The sequence below is a fragment of the Ranitomeya imitator genome, chromosome 3 (genome assembly GCF_032444005.1).
Source record: "Ranitomeya imitator isolate aRanImi1 chromosome 3, aRanImi1.pri, whole genome shotgun sequence".
NCBI classification, from domain to species: Eukaryota; Metazoa; Chordata; class Amphibia; order Anura; family Dendrobatidae; genus Ranitomeya; species Ranitomeya imitator.
In genome coordinates this window covers 300,998,768-301,022,949 of record NC_091284.1, presented here as the reverse complement: position 1 = coordinate 301,022,949, position 24,182 = coordinate 300,998,768, and the positions used below count along the sequence as shown (strand labels likewise).

General features: G+C 44.0%; 1 protein-coding gene across 6 annotated transcripts in view; it reads left to right on the top strand.

Moving 5' to 3' along the window:
* The window catches only part of ILRUN (inflammation and lipid regulator with UBA-like and NBR1-like domains), a 239,303-nt gene that overhangs the window by 3,591 nt on the left and 211,530 nt on the right, over positions 1 to 24,182 (top strand). For all 6 annotated transcript variants that reach the window (XR_011319233.1, XM_069756566.1, XM_069756564.1 and 3 more), the window contains exon 2: positions 23,973 to 24,127. Coding sequence is in view for 5 of the 6 variants with exons in the window: in XM_069756566.1 (XP_069612667.1) it covers positions 23,973 to 24,127 (155 nt within the window). In the remaining variant the exon portion in view is untranslated. The remainder of the gene's footprint in view (positions 1 to 23,972; positions 24,128 to 24,182) is intronic.

Here is a 24,182-nt window from a genome sequence, read left to right as displayed (position 1 = left end):
TATATGGCACAGCTATGGGGCACAGTGAACGGTGCAGAGCACCGTATATGGCACAGCACAGCTATGGGGCACAGTGAACGGTGCAGAGCACCGTATATGGCACAGCTATGGGGCACAGTGAACGGTGCAGAGCACCGTATATGGCACATCTATGGGGCACAATGAACGGTGCAGAGCACCGTATATGGCACAGCTAGGGGGCACAATGAACGGTGCAGAGCACTATATGGTTCACACCTATGGGGAAATATGAACGGTGCAGAGCACTATATGGCACAGCTATGGGGAAATAATGATCTATTTTTATTTTTGAAATTCACCGGTAAATGCTGCATTTCCACCCTAGGCTTATACTCGAGTCAATAAGTTTTCCCAGTTTTTTGTGGCAAAATTAGGGGGGTCGGCTTATACTCGAGTATATACGGTAATATTGCAGCGTTGGAAGGGACCCCCCAAAAAAGAGCCACCTTCACAGAATTAATGGTGCACAAGATGGCTCTTTTAGTTAAAAACGCCCGGGGGAGGTGACAGGTTCCATTTAAGCATTGCTCTTATGCATTCTGGCTGCGTCTTAAGTCATGAGGCACCTTATTTTACTATAACTCCATAACGACCGCTGATATGATTTTTTAGCGTCACTTAGGAATAAGAGAATAGTGCTGCCCTGCAGCGGCAATTCCTGCGGATGTCAGCTGTACATGACAGTTGTTGCAATGGGGCCACAATACCCCCTTAGTAACGATCGGACCCCCGCAATGAGAATCACGGGTCCCGATGGTTATAATGGAACCCAGGGTACGGTGGCCTCTGAGATCCAGCTGTAAGCTGGCTCTCACAGGTTGTCAATGAGACACTGACAGTCTCATGCACTCCAGTGCATGAGATCAGTCATCAAGTTGAAAATAATACGTGTCCCACACTATTATTGGGACTAAGTTAAAAAGCAAAAAAGTTGCATAAAATATGTATAACAAACACTAAGCGCACACACAAACATTAAAAAAAACACAGTATCGCCGATCCTAGAATGACCCACTGTATAAAACCGGCATGTTACTTCTTCCGTTTGGCGAACGCGGTAAAAAATAAAGCCAAAAATGTTACTTTGTGGTACTCTTCCCCCCCCCCCCTCCCGTGGCTACGATCGCTCTGATATGCTGTTTCACTTTCAACAGCCAATCAGAGCAATTTGTAATATTTCACCTATGAAACGTGGTGAAATATTACAATCCAGCCATAGCCGATGCTGCAATATCATCTGAAAACCCTGATCTGCCACCGATTTCCCCAGTCCTCTGTCCTGTAATGTGCTCCACTCCCCTCCTGTCTGCTCCCCCTATGCTCCTATCCCACCCCCCCATACTTACCGAGCTCCGGTGTTCCCTCCCGGTGTCCGTCTTCTCCATGGGCGCCGCCATCTTCCAAAATGGAGCAAGGAGTATGACCTTTGTCTCTGGCTGCCCCCAAACCTCCACAATCTGCTGAAAAATTGACTGATCCAGTTCTCATTCCCCTTGTTTTAGGGTTGTCCAGCTGAGAAAATTTGCCTCCTCGTTCTCCTTCCCCTTTATGTGTAGAGCAGATAGCTGTAGATTATGTACTTCCATAACTTGGAGAATTGCTCGAGATTGCTGCATTAGGGTCTAGGATCTTGTGCCCCCTGGCGGTTGATGTTGGCCACCAATGTTCAGTTGTCCGACATTACACGAACATGGTTTCTTTCTAAATGAGGAAGAAACTCTATTACAGCCTTTTTAATTGCTAGTAACTCCCTGCAATTTGAGGAATAGCCAGTGTCATGAATCACAGGGGGTGATATTTTTGATTATCCCACCGCTGCCAACAATATGTCATGAACCGGAGTTGTTTGGTTGCCCCCCTGTTCTTTTCTGAAGGGGATTTATTTGTAGCCCACTTCCCAGTTCCGGTTTGGAAACTGCAGTCTCTGGTGCCACCCTTACCCTCAGGTCAGACAGGGAACTGCACCTAGGATAACTAGTCGCTAGAAAGGCTGCCATGCTATGTACTGGCTATTGGGTACACTACAGCGAGGGCGATATAACTACTCCCACTCAGGCGGGAACAATAATTATCAATGCTCTCCGACGCTGCCAGTTTTCCCAAAGGCTCAGGACACTTCCACTGCTCCTATTTCATAATTAACGGGTTCAGGAGCCAACCCAATTAGTAGCGTAATTTACTTCAGAGGACGTGAAAGTATGTTATAGAGCAAGGAGAAAAGAAGCTAGTAATTTTATATATTGTATTTCGAAAGGTAGGCAGTGTTTACAAAAGTATAAAAAGATATTCTAGGAGACCAGTAGTGTATTTACAGACAATTACAAAATAAAAAGGGATTAAAGGAAGAAAAACACTTACAGTTGCTTAAGTCATTTCATAGCAGACCGTGCGAGGGAGGGGCGATACATCAAGATGCATGACAGAGCATCTCTCAGCTAGCTTCCTGTCATGATTGGACTGGCGGGTAAACTGGGACCAGGGGCACCTTTCCTGGCCCTATCTCTAGGGGGCGCCCTAACTCGCCCTGTTCCCCGGGATACCTCAGATGGCGAGGATGCCGGGGCCTCCGCCCTCGCCCTGTCTCCTGACTGCCGCCCTGCGTCTGTCCCCCTCCCCACCCGGGGAAGAGAGGCGCTACCGTGTACAACAGTACACCAACCCGACAAACAAGGGAACAAAGACAAGGGTAAAAAGAAAACTCCACTCACACAAAATATTCTCTCACAAATAACAAAGGTATGCACCAGGGTGTGAAGGACAGGGAAGGTAAATAAAGCATGTAAGGATGAGTAATTTCCCAAGCGTACAAAGCATACAACTGTCACACAATAAATTCCTCCAGCTTTCCAAACACCAGCTCCTCACTACTCCAGGTCTATCAAGCAAGTGCTATCTCAGACAAAGATCTGACCAGAAGGCCTAGCTTTTGTAGGAGAGAGGAGTGGCTAATCAAGCACAGCTGAAAGCAGGAATTTCCACATGGCCTATTAACCCCTGTCCTGCTGAAAGAAAACACCTTTAATACAAAGGAGAAGTGCTTCTTCTCAGCGAAGAAGCAGAAGCCGTTAGACGCCGTGGTCTTCTGGTACTGCTCTGTCGCGGTAACTCCGTGACAGTACCCCCCTTCTATGAGGGACCTCCGGAACCTCAGAACCAGGTTTATCTGGGTGGGCCGCATGAAAGGCCCGAACCAGTCTGGTCGCATGAACGTCGGAAGCTGGAACCCAGCTCCTCAGGACCGTACCCCTTCCAATGTACCATGTATTGAAGTGACCGACGAACAAGACGAGAATCTAAGACCTTTGCTATCTGGAACTCCAGATTACCATCGACAATGACAGAAGGTGGCAGAGGTGAAGATCCTGAAGATGCCATGTACTTTTTGAGAAGAGAATGATGAAACACATTGTGGATTTTAAAAGTAGGCGGCAGAGCAAGGTGGAATGCTACCGGATTGACTACGGCTAGGATCTTATAGGGACCAATAAACCTGGGACCCAATTTCCAAGATGGAACCTTTAGCTTAATGTTCCTTGAGGACAGCCACACCAAGTCACCAACACTCAGGTCCGGACCCACCACACGTCTCCGATCAGCCACACTCTTTTATATTTGGAACCCATCTTTTGCAAATTATCAATCACCCTCTGCCAAATCGTAGAAATAGAAGAAGAGAACCGTTCCTCCTCTGGTAAACCAGAAGCGCGATCACCATTGAACGAACTAAACTGTGGATGAAACCCATATGCCCCAAAAAATGGGGACTTACCAGTTGATTCCTGACAGCGATTATTAAAAGCTAATTCAGCCAACGGTAAGTAGGTCACCTAGTCCTCCTGATTCTCAGATACAAAACATCTAAGATATGTCTCTAAATTCTGATTAACCCGTTCAGTCTGCCCGTTAGACTGTGGGTGAAAGAAAAAGACAAATAGATCCCCAGACGGGTGCAAAACGCCCTCCAAAATTTGGAGATAAACTGCACCCCCCGATCAGAAACAATATCCATAGGAATCCCATGCAGTCTTATTATTTCCCTGACGAAGATTTGCGCCAGAGTTTTGGCATTAGGCAAAGCAATAAAATGAGACATTTTACTGAACCTGTCCACTACCATCAGGATTACAGTGTTCCCTGCAGACACAGGTAGATCCGTAATAAAATCGACCGACAAATGAGTCCATGGTCTGCTGGGAATCTCCAAAGGTAGGGGAGCCCCTGACGGACGAGTATGGGAAGTCTTAGAATGCGCAGAGACATTGCAGGTGGCGACATACTCCTGGACATCCTTATAAGCACCTGGCCACCAAAAACGCCGAGTAAGTAGATCCGCGGTAGCCTTAATCCCTGGATGTCCAGCCAGCACCGTATCATGAAGTTCACTGAGGATTATAAGATGGAGATTGACTGGTACAAACAGTTTACCAAGTGGACAGGTAGCAAGGGCGTCCCCCTGAGCGTCCGCAACCTCTCTTTCAAGATTGGAGCATATGGATGCAATTACTACCCCTTTTTGTAGTATAGGTACCGGTTTGCTCTTATCGCCTCCCCCAGGAAAGCAACGGGACAAAACATCTGCCTTAACATTTTTGCTTCCCGGCCTAAAAGTGACAAAGTTAAATCTGGTAAAGAACAAAGCCAAGTAAACCAGATTCTTATGGTCAGTGATCGTAATCACAGGGTGAACCGCTCCTTCCAAGAAATGACGCCACTCCTCAAATGCCCATTTGATAGCTAAGAGTTCCCTTTTACAAATATCATAGTTTCTCTCAGTTGGCGACAGTTTATTAGAAAAGTAGGCGCATGGTTGTCATTTATCAGGAGACGCACCTTGCGATAATACAGCCCCCACTTCCACCTTGGATGCATCCACCTCCACAATGAATGGCTGAGTGACATCAGGCTGAATAAGAATCGGCGCAGAAGCAAAACACCCTTTCAAAGTGTCAAATGCCTCCCTGGCAGGACTGGACCACTTGGAGAAGTCCGTCCCTTTTTTTTAGTCATATCAGTGAGCGGTTTAGCTACTACTGAAAAGTTCTTTATGAATTTATGGTAGTAATTGGTAAAGCCCAAAAACCTTAGTAAGGCCTTCAAATCCTCAGGACGATCCCATTCCAATACCGCCCGGACTTTCGCCGGATCCATGCGAAAACCGGTGGCAGATAATACATATCCAAGAAAAGGGATCTCCTCCACCGAGAACATGCACTTTTCAGGTTTGACATACAATTTATTGTATATCAAACCTGACATACCTCTGTGAGGAGACCCCATACTTCGCCTCTGAGTTACGATCTGTAATTAAATCAGAGGTCGAGACTGTATTTAACTCCCTTAAAGGTGAAAAGAGAGCTAGTAGGAAACAACCTGTTCCTTATAGAATTTCTGACTCTTCCAGCTCTGAGAGTAAAAACTCAGATACACAGGATTCCTCCTTCTCTTCTTCGGATGATTAGAGTGGAGGTCGTCATTGCTTCCCCCTAGATGAGGTCGACTGCCTTGTAAAGGCAGTAAGATCAACAATGGGGGTATTGGACCCTCATCCTGACAAAACTGTGCAGGACATTATGTTTGGAGGGCTTTGCCAAAAAAAGCGTAAGGTGTTTTCTCCATAATGAAAACATACAAGCGTTAATTAAAAAGGAATGGGAAAAACCTGAAAGGAAAAATGCATTGATTCCCTCTATTAAAAGTAAATACCCCTTTGAAGAGGAGGCTTCTGTCTCATGGGATAAAGCCCCCAAACTCGACGTTGCGGTAGCTAAGGCCTCAAAGTTCGCATTACCATTCGAGGATATGGGAACCCTGAAAGATCCTCTTGATAAAAGAGCAGATACTTTTCTTAAAGGGGCCTGGGAGTCAGCAGGAGGATGCTTATGACCAACCATAGCGGCTGCATGCACGTCACGATCCTTAATGCTCTGGGTTGATAACCTAGAGAAACAGCTTAGGGAGGTGGTCCCGAGAAATAAAATGATTAGAGGAGCCGTGGCATTTTTGGCAGATTCATCGTCCGACTCCGTTAAATTAGCGTCTAAATCTGCAGCTCTTTCAAATGCAGCGCGTAGAACCTTATGGCTAAAGAGCTGGCCAGGGGACGTACAAACTAAGCAAAAACTTTGTTCAATCACATGTGAGGGCAAGTTTCTTTTTGGAGAGACTCTGGACGATATCCTACAAAAAGAAAGGGTTTCCCATCCTGGCCCCAACGTATAATAAGCAGCCCTTTCGGAATAGGAAGTTTTTTAGGAGAAGACCGCCAAGGGAACAATGCCCCTCGGGATAGAAACTCCCCCACTCCCAAGTGTCATCTCCCCCAGGGTGGGAGGGAGATTATCTCAATTCCTCCCGCCCTGGGAGAAAATTTCGACCAGCCCTTGGATATTAAAATTTAATAGGAGACGGGCTTCGATTAGAATTTCTATCCCTACCCCAACGAAATTGTGGTAACACCGCTGAGGTCGTCTCCTCAACAACAAGAAGCTCTAGAACTAGAGATCTTAAAACTGATAGACAAAGCTGTCATCCAGGAAGTCCCCCCTCTGGAGAGAGGGAAGGGATTTTACTCTCCATTATTCCTTGTTCCCAAACTGGACAGAACCTTCCGAACTATAATAAACTTACGGAAGTTGAATACTTATGTAAAGAACCAGAGATTCAAAATGGAGTCAAAAAAGTCAACAATAAAAAAATCTGTTTCCAAACTGTTTTTTAATAGTACGCGTCGCTGAGATCTAGAACTATCACGTCCCCATCCACAACTCCTCAGAAATTTCTCAGACTGGCGGTAGTCATGAAAGGACAGACAAGGGAATACCAATACAGGGCTCTTCCCTTTGGCATATCAATTGCACCCCGCATTTTCACCAAGCTGATAGCGGAAATGATGGCACATCTGAGAGAGGAAGACGTCTTGATTATTCCTTATCTAGACGACTTTCTGATTGTGAGCAGCTCGGCCGAACTCTGCCGTCAGCAATGCGACAGAGTGATACACTTTAAAAAAATTGGGCTGGCTGGTGAACCTCCACAAGTCAAAGCTGGAACCAACCAGGGTGCAAGAATTTTTGGGTCTCACCTTGGACTCAGATTATCTTTTGTTTTTTTGAGAACTTATCTAGTATCAGATGCGCGTGCAAACCCTACCATGACTCTAAGGAAGGCGATGTCATTACTAGGGTCCCTCTCTGCTTGCCTTCCAGCAGTTCTGTGGGCACAGCTCCACACAAGACCTCTCCAGTGGGACATTTTAAGGAACCAGAAACGACTAGGGGGGGGCGGTTAGAGGGTCGCATGACTCTTACGTTTGCCTGCTATTCATTCCCTAGCTTGGTGGTTAAATCCCAGCAACTTATCAAAAGGGATTCCCTGGGTGATAGAGGTGTCTCAGATAGTCACCACAGACGCAAGTCCCACAGGGTGGGGGGCTCACCTGGACAACAGAGTCGCTCAGGGGATATGGATAAGTCAGGAGCTCAGGTCTTCCTCAAATCAAAAAGAACTGAGGGCCGTAAATCATGCATTACTATACTTCCTAGACAAGCTACAAGGCCATCATGTCCGAGTATTCTCGGACAGCAGAATAGTGGTAGTCTATTTAAACCACCAGGGGGGACCAGGTCTCAAACACTAATGGAAACCACCTCCGAAATTTTCAGCTTGGTACAAAACCACTTTCTATCCCTATCGGCCCTACATATAAAAGGTGTAGAAAACCAGAAAGCGGACTTCCTGAGTCGTACCCAACTAAGGCAGAGGGAGTGGTCTCTAAATCAGGGCATCTTCAACAAAATTACAGATCTGTGGGGAATCCCTGTAATAGACCTCTTTGCCGATGTGAACAACAGGAAAATGGAAACTTTCTGCTCCCTAGATTCCAGGGGGAACCCTCAGGCTGTAGATGCGTTCACAATTCCCTGGACACAGACCCTTGCGTATGCATTTCCCCGTACTATTCTCATTCCAGCAGTCCTGCGGAATATCAGGCAGGACAGATCCAGACTCCTCCTAATAGCCCCCTTCTGGCCCAAGAGAGCCTGGTTCTCATGGCTGAGGATGCTATCGATCACCGATCCCTGGGTTCTTCCGGACCTCCTATCTCAGGGACCAGTGTTCCACCCTCAGTCAGAGAATCTCCATCTGACAGCGTGGAATTTGAGAGGTCACTATTGAGGGAAAGAGGGTTTTCTGACAAACTAGTCTCTACACTAATGAAAAGTAGAAAACCTGTGACCACAAAAATATATGGCAAAACCTGGAAAAAAATTTTGTCGTCCTCTGGGGTAAGGTTGCAAGACGGTGTTCCAGTTGCTGAAATATTAGAATTTCTACAAAAAGGGTTAGACCTAGGCCTTTCAGTAAGTACCTTAAAGGTACAGATAGCAGCTCTAGGAGCATTATACTGTGAAAACATAGCGGCCAACCCTTGGGTGATACGGTTTGTCAGAGCAGCCGCAAGGTCTAAACCTGTAACTATACGTAGATTACCAACCTGGGATTTGAATTTAGTATTGTCAGCTCTAACAGAATCACCATTTGAGCCTATAGAATCAGTACCCCTTAGGATTCTTTCAATTAAAACTGCCCTCCTAATAGCCCTGACATCGGCCCATAGGATAAGTGACCTCCAAGCCCTGTCTGCAAACCCTCCCTTTACACAAATCCTGGACGATAAGGTTATACTAAAAACAGACCCTGCCTATTTACTAAAAGTTGTGCCCACATTCCATAGATCTCAGGAAATAATCCTTCCTTCCTTCTGTCCAGACCTTAGGAATAAGAAGGAAGAAGGATGTAAAAAGGTGTCTAGTTAGTAACATAGTAACATAGTTAGTAAGGCCGAAAAAAGACATTTGTCCATCCAGTTCAGCCTATATTCCATCATAATAAATACCCAGATCTACGTCCTTCTACAGAACCTAATAATTGTATGATACAATATTGTTCTGCTCCAGGAAGACATCCAGGCCTCTCTTGAACCCCTCGACTGAGTTCGCCATCACCACCTCCTCAGGCAAGCAATTCCAGATTCTCACTGCCCTAACTGTAAAGAATCCTCTTCTATGTTGGTGGAAAAACCTTCTCTCCTCCAGACGCAAAGAATGCCCCCTTGTGCCCGTCACCTTCCTTGGTATAAACAGATCCTCAGCGAGATATTTGTATTGTCCCCTTATATACTTATACATGGTTATTAGATCGCCCCTCAGTCGTATTTTTTCTAGACTAAATAATCCTAATTTCGCTAATCTATCTGGGTATTGTAGTTCTCCCATCCCCTTTATTAATTTTGTTGCCCTCCTTTGTACTCTCTCTAGTTCCATTATATCCTTCCTGAGCACCGGTGCCCAAAACTGGACACAGTACTCCATGTGCGGTCTAACTAGGGATTTGTACAGAGGCAGTATAATGCTCTCATCATGTGTATCCAGACCTCTTTTAATGCACCCCATGATCCTGTTTGCCTTGGCAGCTGCTGCCTGGCACTGGCTGCTCCAGGTAAGTTTATCATTAACTAGGATCCCCAAGTCCTTCTCCCTGTCGGATTTACCCAGTGGTTCAATACATTAATACCACCCAGCAGAATAGGAAGGAAGGGTCTCTTTTTATCTGCTTCCAGGGACCCAGAAAAGGACTTAGAGCCTCTAAGGGCACTATACTGTAGCTCAATGGGTAACAGATGCAATAGCCTTGGCGTACTCATCCACCGGGAACACCGTTCCGCAGGGACTTAAGGCCCACTCTACAAGGGCTATGGAGACCTCCTGGGCTGACAGGTCGGAGGTACCATTAGATCAAATTTGTAAGGCGACAACCTGGTCATCACCTTCAACCTTTTTTAGACACTACCGCTTAGACCTAGCCTCTTCATCTGACCTAACCTTCGGAAGAAGGGTTCTGCAGGCTGTGGTCCCTCCCTAAGCAATGATCTCTGCAATTCTCTCTGGTAGTGCTGTCATGGGCGACTGAGAAAAGCGTAGTTACTCACCGATAACGGTGTTTCTCAGAGCCCATGACAGCACCTGCTTATTCCCCCCCCTCATCACGTGTGCGGTGAGCACATTATTTTGTGTGAAGTGTTTTCCATATAGACACGGTGTTCACTTGTTAAGCAATATGATTAAGTTGTATATTTTTTTGTTGTTGTGACTAACCTGGAGGACCTCCGATGCTCTGTAAACAAAACTGATGCAGGGGAGAGGTACCACCCTTTTATCCTATAGGTTTCCTGTCCCTGAAGGGCGGATCCCCTCTCTCTGGTAGTGCTGTCATGGGCTCTGAGAAACACTATCCAGCGAACGCTGCTGGGGAGAAGGAATGAATGCCGGCTTCAGCACCAAAAGCAGGGGACAGCGCTTAACTGTAGCGCTGTCTCCTGCACGGTCCGTGTGGTCCTCAGGCGGCACACGGCTGCACCATCGCCTTCTTGTGAGTGCGGCTGCTCAGATATTTGGGTGACGCTAGATGCGGTCTCCTCATTTCCCTCAGCCTTTTCATTCAGCATCAGCATCATGTCCACTTCCCCATCCCTTACCACGTACCTTGTTCATTTTAACCCCTTAACAACCGCCGATACGCCTTTTAAGGACGTTAGTTAAGGGTACTTAAACCACAGCGCTGTTAATTAACGGCGCTGTGGTTTAAGTACCCTTAACTAACGTCCTTAAAAGGCGTATCGGCGGTTGTTAAAGGGACTCTGTCACCTGAATTTGGAGGGAACAATCTTCAGCCATGGAGGCGGGGTTTTTGAGTGTTTGATTCACCCTTTCCTTTCCTGCTGGCTGCATGCTGGCTGCAATATTGGATTGAAGTTAATTCTCTGTCCTCCATAGCACACGCCTGCGCAAGGCAAACCAAATTATTTTTTACTAGATGGCAGCCCGATGCTAAAGAATCGGGAGTCTAGAATCCATATATACTTTATTTATTCAAATGTAAGAATAATACAATTAATAAATAATAGTAAGAAAGAACAAAAAATGGCTGCACTCACCAGCTCTTGACAATTCTTGTTATTTAAGGTACAGTTACACAGGATCCATGAACATGCTTATGAGGGGAGGGATGAAAGACATCAGACGACAACTTTGCGTGTTGTGGCAAATGCCACAACAACGGTTCTTTGCTTAAGAACAATGTCAGGTAGTAGGAAAATACCCAGTTAATAATAGGCAATAGTTCTTTGCAGGAATGCAGATATTAATAAATAGGCAGTTTATATTGCAGAGAAATTGCTGGGCAATAATGGACAATGTCCTTATGTGGCAAATAATAGAGCAATATACCCAATGTGGCAAAGAAGAGGTTAATAAACGGCAGTCTCTCAGTATAACAGTCAGTGAATAATAGGCAGTATATGGAGAAAACACCAAACAAAAGTTCAAAATTGGTGTGAAAATGTCACTGAACCACTTCACAACTAAATATATATAGTTTTGGTAAATGGTATTATCATTTTTTTGACGAAATTCGGCAGGAGCTTGAAGAGCAACGTCACTGGGCCCGCCTCCACGCAGTAGAAACTTGCTGTGAGGTAAAAATTCAAAAATCACACCAAAATGGCGGGCGGAGTGTGTCACAGTACGGCACGTTTCTGATTGGTCGCTCGCAGCAGGCGGCAAGCAATCAGACACTGGACACTGTTGACGTCACTTATCTCCGGACATTATCTCCGGACATTATCTCCGGACATTATCTCCGGACATTATCTCCGGACATTAGCTCCGGACATTAGCTCCGGACATTAGCTCCGGACATTAGCTCCGGACATTAGCTGCGGACAGGAAGTTGGCACAAATTGCAGGAAGTAGTATTCTAGGCAATTATATATTAGATTTTGTTTTGAGGCATAACTGGAGCACAGTAAATGCAATATAAAATTTTTGCTGCTGAAAAGAAATAGCAGTATTACAATTGCAGGAAATTTTGCACTCCTCAGATGATTTGGTTATACTTCAGGAGCAATATAGCGATCCTATTGAGATTCAGCTAAGTCTGGCTGTATGCTTTTGACACACAACTGCCACATTAAAAATGGTGAATAATATTTCCCTGCTCAGAACAATTTGCAGGATTAAGAGCAAAATGTGACAACTGATAACATGCAGCATGCGACAACGTGTGACATGCAGCACGCGACATGTGACAACATGCGACATGCGACGTACAGTGCATGCATACAGTACATGCAACATACATATAGACATACAGTACATTATACATAGAGTACATACTCACCATCACTTGTCTCTTTGATCCCTGAAGCCAGTGTCATCTGTAAAAAATGTTAAAATAATAAACACACACTATACTCCCTGATCTGCAGATATCCAATTAAAACGAGTGTCACACGACCATCTCCCGTGGAGAGCAGCAGCATCAGCTGATGCGACTGCTCTCCAGGGACTCCAGGAATACAATGATGGAAGGTATCCTTTCACAATGTATTCCCCATAATGTATTCCTACACCCCTGTGAGAAAATAGTCCCTAGTCTCACTTTTGGCATTGCTGTGTGAGAAAGTTCCCACGCAGTAATTGCCATAAAGTGAGACCAGTGAACTATAGTAACCTCTCAGTGATGCACTGCAGGAGCCATTGTCTCCTGTCAGTGTGTCACTGGAGGTCCTATAGAGCAGTGACATCACCTGATGTCACTGTTCTATACGGGAGATCGTCATGGGACACTCGTTATTAATTTGACTACGGCGGAAAGTGAGTATATGGTTAATTATTTTACGTTTTTTGCAGGTGATCGAGTATGGTAAATATGGTTAAATTAAGAATATTAAAATACTTTTGTTTTTTATTATTTTATTCACACAGACAGCTCTCCAGCGACCAACGATCCCGAGGTCCCCGGTAACCAGGGTAAACATCGGGTAACTAAGCGCAGGGCCGCGCTTAGTAACCCGATGTTTACCCTGGTTACCAGCGTAAAAAAACAAGCAGTACATACTTACATTCAGCTGTCTGTCCCTTGCCGTCTGGTTCCTGCACTGACTGCTGGCCGTAAAGTGAAAGCACAGCACAGCGGTGAGTCACACAGCGGTGACTCACCGCTGTGGCTGTGCTCTGCTTTCACTTTACGGCCAGCAGTCAGTGCAGGAACCAGACGGCAAGGGACAGACAGCTGAATGTAAGTATGTACTGTTTGTTTTTTTACGCTGGTAACCAGGGTAAACATCGGGTTACTAAGCGCGGCCCTGCGCTTAGTTACCCGATGTTTACCCTGGTTACCAGTGAAGACATCGCTGAATCGGTGTCACACACGCCGATTCAGCGATGTCTACGGGGAGTCCAGCGACGAAATAAAGTTCTGGACTTTCTTCCCCGACCAGCGATCTCCCAGCAGGGGCCTGATCGCTGCTGCCTGTCACACTGGACGATATCGCTAGCCAGGACGCTGCAACGTCACGGATCGCTAGCGATATCGTCTAGTGTGACAGTACCTTTAGATGAGGGGAAGCTTGGAAGACAAAACCAAAGAATCTAGAATGATGATCTCTGGGAGGCATGTAAGACGGCATTCTTTGCTATTCCTGATTACTTCATTAATAAATTGTATGAATCATTGTTGAACCGCATGGATGTAGTCCTTCAAGCTCATGGAAATATTAAATATGACTAATAGCACCACAGCTTCATTCACCAATGTTATGCAACATATACTGTATTTGTATTTTAACCCGTTAGTGATGGAGCCAAATTTTTGAAATCTGACCAGTGTCACTTTATGTGGTGATAACTCTGCAACGCTTCAACAAATCCCAGTGATTTTGAGATTGTTTTTTCGTGACATATTATACTTTATGATAATGGTAAATTTAGGTCAATATGTTTTGTGTTTATTTATAAAAAATATCAAAAATTTGAGAAAAAAGTTAAAAAATTAGCAATTTTCAAAATTTGAATGATTATCCCTTTAATCTAGATAGTCATACCACAGCAAAACATTAATAAATAACATTTCCCACATGTCTGCTTTACATCAGCATCTTTTGTAAAATGTTATTTTATATTTTTAGAATTTTAAGAGGTTTAAAATTGTAGCAGCAATTTTTCATTTTTTCAAGGAAATTTACTAAATTTATTTTTTTTAGGGACTTATCCATGTTTGAAGTGACTTTAGGGGTCTCATATATTGGGAAACCCCCAAACGTGATACCATTTTAAAAATAGCACCCCCTGACATATCAAAAACTGCTGTCAGGTAGTTTATTAACCCTTCAGGTGCTTTACAGGAATTAATGCAAAGTGGCATGACAGAAATGAAAATGTGCATTTTTACCACTTAAATGCCTCTAACTTCTGAACCGATTACTACAGCCGTCAGACTCTGAGGCCGCTATTTGGTCATGAATTGCCATGGCAAACATCAGGACCACACAATCATGATCTGAGGGCACCAATTGGGATAAAGAGGAAGCCCCCACAGTCTGTTAACCATATATAATGATGTAGTCACTATTTACAGCAGCATCTAAGGGGTTAAACAGATTTGGACGGTGCAAACACTGATCGTGGCTGATGCAGAAAGTTGTCATATAAAGGCACAGATGATTGGCCTCTCGGAGACCAAAACATCCAACACTGCGGAGACACCATCACATGTTTCTCAACGCAGTGATTCCAGAACACTGCCCCCATCCCTTATGGGAAATATGCAGATGCATCTGCATATTTCCCATAAGGGATGGGGGCAGTGTTCTGGAATCACTGCGTTGAGAAACACGTGATGGTGTCTCCGCAGTGTTGGATGTTTTGGTCTCCGCGAGGCCAATCATCTGTGCCTTTATAGCCTTTTTACTAGGCACTGCTCCTAATAGCCAGATTCCTACTCCACACTGATGAGGGGCAAACACCCCGAAACAGCTGTCTGTGGATGGATACCATGCTTGGCATAGGTGGCTTTCCTTCATAGGATGCTGCCCTTCCCGTGGTTGTTCCTTCCCGGGGAAAGGCCTGACTATTCACTGCTTGCGTCGAGAAACACGTGATGGTGTCTCCGCAGCTTCTTTACATGCATCAGCAGAAAGTTGTCAGCTATAGTGGACAGCAGACAGCTGCTGGATTGTTACCTGTATGGGGAGGCTATTCTCTTATATGTAAGGTCATTTAAAAGGCGTATTGGCTGTCATTAAGGGGTTAAGTTAATTATTTGTTTGAATATCGCATTACTTTTTGTGGGCAACAAAACTTTTGTCTTGCCAAAATCTGACTATTGTGTCCATTAACTGATCAGTTTTTCTGCATTGATGCCAATTTATTTTCTTAACCTAAACCACGTTTTGGAGAGTTTCAGCTTTCAAAAGAATAATTTATACAACCAATGGATGTATTTAACGTCTGGTTATTAGCTTTTATTTATATAACATTATCTATCTATCTATCTATCTATCTATCCCATATCTATGTAGCTAACCCATATCTATGTAGCTAACCCATATCTATGTAGCTAACCCATATCTATGTAGGTAACCCATATCTATGTAGCTAACCCATATCTATAAGAAAATAGGAGAAGCCGGAGCATATGGAAAAACAGCTCTTTATTAATACAAACATTAAAAATATCAGTAATATATAGGGTATATAACGTCCAATAGATAACAGAGGTAGGGGGGAGAGAGAACCCACTTCAAGGCGCCCCACACTAAGCAGTTATTACGTATAAAACTGAAAAGCACAAAGTGTGCTGTGCCCAAGAAAAGTAGCAAGCTAATCAGCGGTAAATAGCACAGTGATCCGAACGGGTCACACTGAGCGCAATATAGAAAACATTGGTGGAAAGTAACAGACTAGCTTACCAGCTCAGGGGGGGGGGGGGGGGCGGGCCGAGGAGGGGGATCCTGCCGGAAAAAAGACCCCGACGCGCGTTTCGCGGCTCTTGCCACGCCGCTTCCTCAAGGGAATATGAGAAGGAGCAGCCAGTTCCTATTTTCTTATGTGTATTATTGGAGCGGATTTGATCCGTCTGGTTATTCTTAACACACTTGTGTTTTTTCCAGACTGATAATATGATTTTGGGATTTGTAGTATTCTTAACCCATATCTATGTAGCTAACCCATATCTATGTAGCTAACCCATATCTATCTATCTATCTATCTAGTAGTGGCTTGAGAAAGGATTTGTTTAATCCAAAACGTTGCCACGCCACAGGGCATTAAAGTCTTTTTTTTTTTTTTTTTTTACATCTTTTTGTGCGGCTTCCCTCTTTGTTTACTGTTATGAAAGGCAATTCAGTACTACAATGGACATAGCGGTCAGAGCACATACAGTGATCTGACAATAACCCAAAATCATAGGACGAGCTCTGAGACGTGGGAACTCTGCAGACCGCAATCCCTAATCCTCTCCAAACAACACTAGAGGCAGCCGTGGATTGCGCCTAACTCTGCCTATGCAACTCGGCACAGCCTGAGAAACTAACTAGCCTGAAGATAGAAAATAAGCCTACCTTGCCTCAGAGAAATACCCCAAAGGAAAAGGCAGCCCCCCACATATAATGACTGTGAGTTAAGATGAAAAGACAAACGTAGAGATGAAATAGATTCAGCAAAGTGAGGCCCGACTTTCTTAACAGATCGAGGATAGAAAAGGTAACTTTGCGGTCTACACAAAACCCTAAAGAAAACCACGCAAAGGGGGCAAAAAGACCCTCCGTACCGAACTAACGGCACGGAGGTACACCCTTTGCGTCCCAGAGCTTCCAGCAGCAAATTAGACAAGCTGGACAGAAAAAATAGCAAACAAATAGCAAAGAAGAACTTAGCTATGCAGAGCAGCAGGCCACAGGAATGATCCAGGGAAAAGCAAGTCCAACACTAGAACATTGACAGGAAGCCAGGATCAAAGCATTAGGTGGAGTTAAGTAGAGAAGCACCTAACGACCTCACCAGATCACCTGAGGGAGGAAACTCAGAAGCCGCAGTACCACTTCCCTCCACCAACAGAAGCTCACAGAGAGAATCAGCCGAAGTACCACTTGTGACCACAGGAGGGAGCTCTGCCACAGAATTCACAACAGTTTACTGTCTGAAAGGCGATTGGAATTCTGCTCAGGGAAGCGTGCACGCTTTAAGGTATTTTTTTTTCTGGTGCTGTTCCTCTATCTATCCATCCATCCAGTGGCATAACTTGAAACTCACACGCCCGTTGCAAAAGCTCCAATGGGGCCCCCAAAATATCTTAAATCTTTAATAGCAATAGTCTTTTTCTATAGGCCAAATGGACTTCTATGGCCCCCTAGGCTCCAGGGCCTAGGTGCGATTGCAACCCCTGCACCTGTTGTAGTTGCGCCCATCTATCCTATCTATCCTATCTATCCTATCTATCCTATCTATCCTATCTATCCTATCTATCCTATCTATCCTATCTATCCTATCTATCCTATCTATCCTATCTATCCTATCTATCCTATCTATCCTATCTATCCTATCTATCCTATCTATCCTATCTATCCTATCTATCCTATCTATCCTATCTATCCTATCTATCCTATCTATCCTATCTATCCTATCTATCCTATCTATCCTATCTATCCTATCTATCCTATCTATCCTATCTATCCTATCTATCCTATCTATCCTATCTATCCTATCTATCCTATCTATCCTATCTATCCTATCTATCCTATCTATCCTATCTATCCTATCTATCCTATCTATCCTATCTATCCTATCTATCCTATCTATCCTATCTATCCTATCTATCCTATCTATCCTATCTATCCTATCTATCCTATCTATCCTATCTATCCTATCTATCCTATCTATCCTATCTATCCTATCTATCCTATCTATCCTATCTATCCTATCTATCCTATCTATCCTATCTATCCTATCTATCCTATCTATCCTATCTATCCTATCTATCCTATCTATCCTATCTATCCTATCTATCCTATCTATCCTATCTATCCTATCTATCCTATCTATCCTATCTATCCTATCTATCCTATCTATCCTATCTATCCTATCTATCCTATCTATCCTATCTATCCTATCTATCCTATCTATCCTATCTATCCTATCTATCCTATCTATCCTATCTATCCTATCTATCCTATCTATCCTATCTATCCTATCTATCGTAAAAGAGGAAGTTGGGCAGAAATTATATCACTGATTAAAGATAGAGGAGGGAGGGGGGTTTGGGTGTGTTTTGGAGTAGGTGTTCTAGGTGCTGGCTTACAGGCCAGTGCAATGCATCATGGAACTTGTAGTATTAGAGCATAATAAGTCAGGAGAAATGAAGTTGTCCATTAACCCCATGAGAGCTGGAGCCAGCACTGAGGATGTGCTGCTACAGCATGATTAAAGGTAATATTGCTAAAATAAACACAGTGGATGTTTTCAGTGGCACATAATAGCAAGATTTATGAAAAAAAAAAAATTATAGTAGTGGACAACTTCTTTAACCCCTTTCTGACATTAGACGTACTATCCCGTCGAGGTGGGGTGGGCCCCTATGACCACCGACGGGATAGTACGTCATATGCGATCGGCCGCGCTCACGGAGGGAGCGCGGACGGGTGTCAGCTGCCTATCGCAGCTGACATCCGGCACTATGTGCCAGGAGCGGTCACGGACCGCTCCCGGCGCGGTCACGGACCGCTCCCGGCGCATTAACCCCCGGCACACCGCGATCAAACATGATTGCGGTGTGCCGGCGGTACAGGGAAGCATCGCGCAGGGAGGGGGCTCCCTGCGGGCTTCCCTGAGCCCCCCGCAGCAACGCGATGTGATCACATTGCTGCGAGGGTCTCCCTACCTCCCGCCCTGTTCCAGGCCCGGATCCAAGATGGCCGCGGCATCCGGGTCCTGCAGGGAGGGAGGTGGCTTCACAGAGCCTGCTCAGAGCAGGCACTGTGAAGCCTGCAGTGCTCTGAGACAGATCGGTGATCTGACAGAGTGCTGTTCAAACTGTCAGATCACTGATCTGTGATGTCCCTCCCCCCCCCCCCCCCCGGGACAAAGTAAAAAAAATTTTTTCCAATGTATTAATGTATACTTAATGTATAATGTAAAATTAATGTATACCGTAATTTTCCAGTGTATTTAAAAAAAAAAAAATCTTTATCTAATAAAAAAAACAAACAATAAAAGTACACATATTTAGTATCGCCGCGTCCGTAACGGCCCGACCTATAAAACTGGCCCACTAGATAACCCCTTCAGTAAACACCGTAAGAAAAAAAAAAAGAGGCAAAAAAACAACGCTTTATTATCATACCGCCAAACAAAAAGTGGAATATCACGCGATCAAAAAGACAGATATAAATAACCATGGTACCGCTGAAAACGTCATCTTGTTCCGCAAAAAACGAGCCGCCATAGAGCATCATCAGCAAAAAAACAAAAAAGTTATAGTCCTGAGAATAAAGCGATGCAAAAATAATTATTTTTTCTATAAAATAGTTTTTATCGTATAAAAGCGCCAAAACATAAAAAAATGATATAAATGAGGTGTCGCTGTAATCGTACTGACCCGAAGAATAAAACTGCTTCATCAATTTTACCAAACGCGGAACGGTATAAACGCCTCCCCCAAAAGAAATTCATGAATAGCTGGTTTTTGGTCATTCTGCCTCACAAAAATCGGAATAAAAAGCGATCAAAAAATGTCACGTGCCCGAAAATGTTACCAATAAAAACGTCAACTCGTCTCGCAAAAAAACAAGACCTCACATGACTCTGTGGACCAAAATATGGAAAAATTATAGCTCTCAAAATGTGGTAACGCCAAAAATATTTTTTGCAATAAAAAGCGTCTTTCAGTGTGTGACGGCTGCCAATCATAAAAATACGCCCAAAAAAACGCTATAAATGTAAATCAAACCCCCCTTCATCACCCCCTTAGTTAGGGAAAAATTAAAAAAAATGTATTTATTTCCATTTTCCCATTAGGGTTAGGGCTGGGGCTAGGGTTAATGCTACAGTTAGGGTTGGGGCTAAAGTTAGGGTTGGGGCTAAAGTTACGGTTAGGGTTTAGATTACATTTACAGTTGGGAATAGGGTTGGGATTAGGGTTAGGGGTGTGTCAGGGTTAGAGGTGTGGTTAGGGTTACTGTTGGGATTAGGGTTAGGGGTGTGTTTGGATTAGGGTTTCAGTTATAATTGAGGGGTTTCCACTATTTAGGCACATCAGGGGCTCTCCAAACGCGACATGGCGTCCGATCTCAATTCCAGCCAATTCTGCGTTTAAAAAGTAAAACAGTGCTCCTTCCCTTCCGAGCTCTCCCGTGTGCCCAAACAGGGGTTTATCCCAACATATGGGGTATCAGCGTACTCAGGACAATAGGACAACAACTTTTGGGTCCAATTTCTCCTGTTACTAGTGTTGAGCGATACCGTCCGATACTTGAAAGTATCGGTATCGGATAGTATCGGCCGATACCCGAAAAATATCGGATATCGCCGATACCGATATCCGATACCAATACAAGTCAATGGGACATCAAGTATCGGAATGTATCCTCATGGATCCCAGGGTCTGAAGGAGAGGAAACTCTCCTTCAGGCCCTGGGATCCATATTAAAGTGTAAAATAAAGAATTAAAATAAAAAATATTGTTATATTCACCTCTCCGGCGGCCCCTGGACATCAGCGGGAGGATCCGGCGTCCGGCACGGCTTCTTTCTTCAAAATGCGCGCCTTTAGGACCTGTGGAATGACATCCCGGCTTCTGATTGGTCGCGTGCCGCCCATGTGACCGCCACGCGACCAATCAGAAGCCGCGACGTCATTCCTCAGGTCCTAAAGGCGCGCATTTTGAAGAAAGAAGCCGTGCCGGACGCCGGTTCCTCGCGCAGATGTCCAGGGGCCGCCGGAGAGGTGAATATAACAATATTTTTTTATTTTAATTCTTTATTTTACACTTCCGATACCGATACCCGATATCACAAAAATATCGGATCTCGGTATCGGAATTCCGATACCGCAAGTATCGGCCGATACCCGATACTTGCGGTATCGGAATGCTCAACACTACCTGTTACCCTTGGGAAAATACAAAACTGGGGGCTAAAATATAATTTTTGTGGGGAAAAAAAAGATTTTTTATTTTCACGGCTCTGCGTTCTAAACTGTAGTGAAACACTTGGGGGTTCAAAGTTCTCACAACACATCTAGATAAGTTCCTTGGGGAGTCTAGTTTCCAATATGGGGTCACTTGTGGAGGGTTTCTACTGTTTAGGTACATTAGGGGCTCTGCAAACGCAATGTGACACCTGCAGACCATTCCACCTAAGTCTGCATTCCAAATGGTGATCCTTCCCTTCCGAGCCCTCCCATGCGCCCAAACAGTGGTTCCCCGCACATATTGTGTATCATTGCACTTAGGACAAATTGGACAACAAATTTTGGGGTCCAATTTCTCCTGTTACCCTGGGGAAAATACAAAACTGTGGGCTAAAAAATAATTTTTGTGGGAAAAAATTTTTGTTTTATTTTTACGGCTCTGCATTATAAACTTCTGTGAAGCCCTTGGTGGGTCAAAGCGCTCACAACACATCTAGATAAGTTCCTTAGGGGGTCTACTTTCCAAAATGGGGTCACTTGTGGGGGGTTTCAATATTTAGGCACATCAGTGGCTCTCCAAACGCAACATGGCGTCCCATCTCAATTCCTGTGAATTTTGCATTGAAAAGTCAAACGGCGCTCCTTCCCTTCCGAGCTCTCCCATGCGCCCAAACAGTGGTTTACCCCCACATATGGGGTATCTGCGTACTCAGGACAAATTGTAAAACAACCTTTGGGGTCCATTTTCTCCTGTTACCCTTGGTAAAATAAAACAAATTGGAGCTGAAGTAAATTTTTTGTGAAAAAAAAGTTAAATGTTCATTTTTATTTAAACATTCCAAAAATTCCTGTGAAGCACCTGAAGGGTTAATAAACTTCTTGAATATGGTTTTGAGCACCTTGAGGGGTGCAGTTTTTTGAATGGTGTCACACTTGGGTATTTTCTATCATATAGACCCCTCGAAATGACTTCAAATGAGATGTGGTCCCTAAAAAAAAAAAATGGTGTTGTAAAAATGAGAACTTTTAACCTTTATAACTCCCTAACGAAAAAAAATTTTGGTTCCAAAATTGTGCTGATGTAAAGTAGACATGTGGGAAATGTTACTTATTAAGTATTTTGTGTGACATATCTCTGTGATTTAATTGCATAAAAATTCAAAGTTGGAAAATTGCGAAATTTTCATAATTTTCGCCAAATTTCCATTTTTTTCACAAATAAACACAGGTAATATCAAAGAAATTTTACCACTATCATGAAGTACAATATGTCCCGAGAAAACAATGTCAGAATCACTGGGATCCGTTGAAGCGTTCCAGAGTTATAACCTCATAAAGGGACAGTGGTCAGAATTGTAAAAATTGGCCCGGTCATTAACGTGCAAACCACCCTTGGGGGTAAAGGGGTTAAAAGTTTTGGGACCCTGTGCAGCTGCACAAGTTTCACCAACAGCATGTCCACCCTGTATAACGTGAGGAACTATACAACTTCTGGACTTTATTTAACTTGATGATGTGTGCAAACTGTAAAGCGCTGCGGAACATGTTAGCGCTATATAAAAATAAAGATTATTATTAACTTCTACCTAGTATTTTTCCCTAGTTTTCCCCTTAGCTGACTGTATATAATTTTTAGATGTGTCTGAGCTAGTGCGTGGAGACTAAGCGCTATAAATAACTTCTCAGAGACTTGTGTGATTCCTGCTCTGCTGCATACAGTAGGAATTTGCCATCTCCTTCCTAGGTCACTTGTCACCTGGCATTATAGTGTGTTTTGCTTTGAGCTATTTGGACTAGCTGATCTTCAAAATGAATGATGCGTTCAGGAGACAAGGTGGGGCGAGACATAAGTGTGTGTGTGTGTGTGTTCACTATCTCACAGTACTCGTACTATTGATTTGTGCAGTTTGTCGAAGAGAAAGTGACAATTTGAAATCCTCTTGCGTAAGTTTTTAAAAAAGGGATGATTTTACATTAGACAGTTGTGTGTTTCTAGATCACTTGGTTTACATCTCCTTTATGCTATGTGCACACGTTGCAGATTGTATGCGTTTTTGCCACGTTTTTTTTCCGCTGCGAAAACGCATGCACAACACAACCCATTGAATTCGATTTTGCAATGCTGTGCTAATGCTGCATGTTTTTCCGTGGCGGAATCGCATCGCAGAAAAAAACGCAGCATGTTCATTCTTCGTGCAGAATCGCGGCGATTCCGCACACATAGGAATGCATTAATCCGCTTACTTCCCGCATGGGGCTATGTGCAGTTGGTACCTAGGGTCAAAGAGAGGAGACTCTACTCCAGGCCCTAAAAAAAAAATAAAAATAAAAAATAGTTATATACTTACCTTCTGGCGGCCCCCGGATCCAGCCCAGGCCTTAGCGATGCTCCCGTTCCCAGTGGTGCCTTACGACAGTGACCTGTGAAGATGTTGCGGTCTCGCGTGATGCTACGTCATCTGGAGTAATTGTCGCAAAGCATCACTGGGATCGGGAGCATCGTGAATAGAGGGAAGGCTGCGGGGATGCCCGAAGGTGAGAATATCACAATTTTTTATTTGGTTTTATTATTTTTAACATATCTTTTTACTATTGATGCTGCATAGGCAATAGTGTTTGGCAAGTGACCAACTTTTTACTGTTTGACAACTGTGACCAACCTGTCAATCAGTTTTCCAAGCGATGCTACAGATCACTTGGAAAACACTAGCATTCTGCAAGCTAATTACGCTTGCTAAACGCTAGTGTTTAGCGGGAATATACATGCCAATTTTGCATGCGTTTTACTCGCGGCAGGGAGTTGCGGAATTGCTGCGGAAATTTCCAAGGCAATTCCGCAACATGTGCACATAGCCTTATTCTTTCTGTGCCTGCTCTTCGTGTACATGTAAGCCCTACAGAATCTGTTAATGTTTTGTTTGTTTCTAGGAATCTACAAGCAGCAATTGGAGCATATTACGATTTTGAGAGCCCAAATGTAAGCATCCCTTGCATGTCATTTGTAGAAGATGTAACTATTGGAGAAGGAGAATCTGTACCACCTGATACACAATTTACAAAAACTTGGCGAGTGCAGAACACAGGTAATGTTAGTAATATTCAGTAGGCATACAATTTTCCATGTTTGCTGGGTTTTAT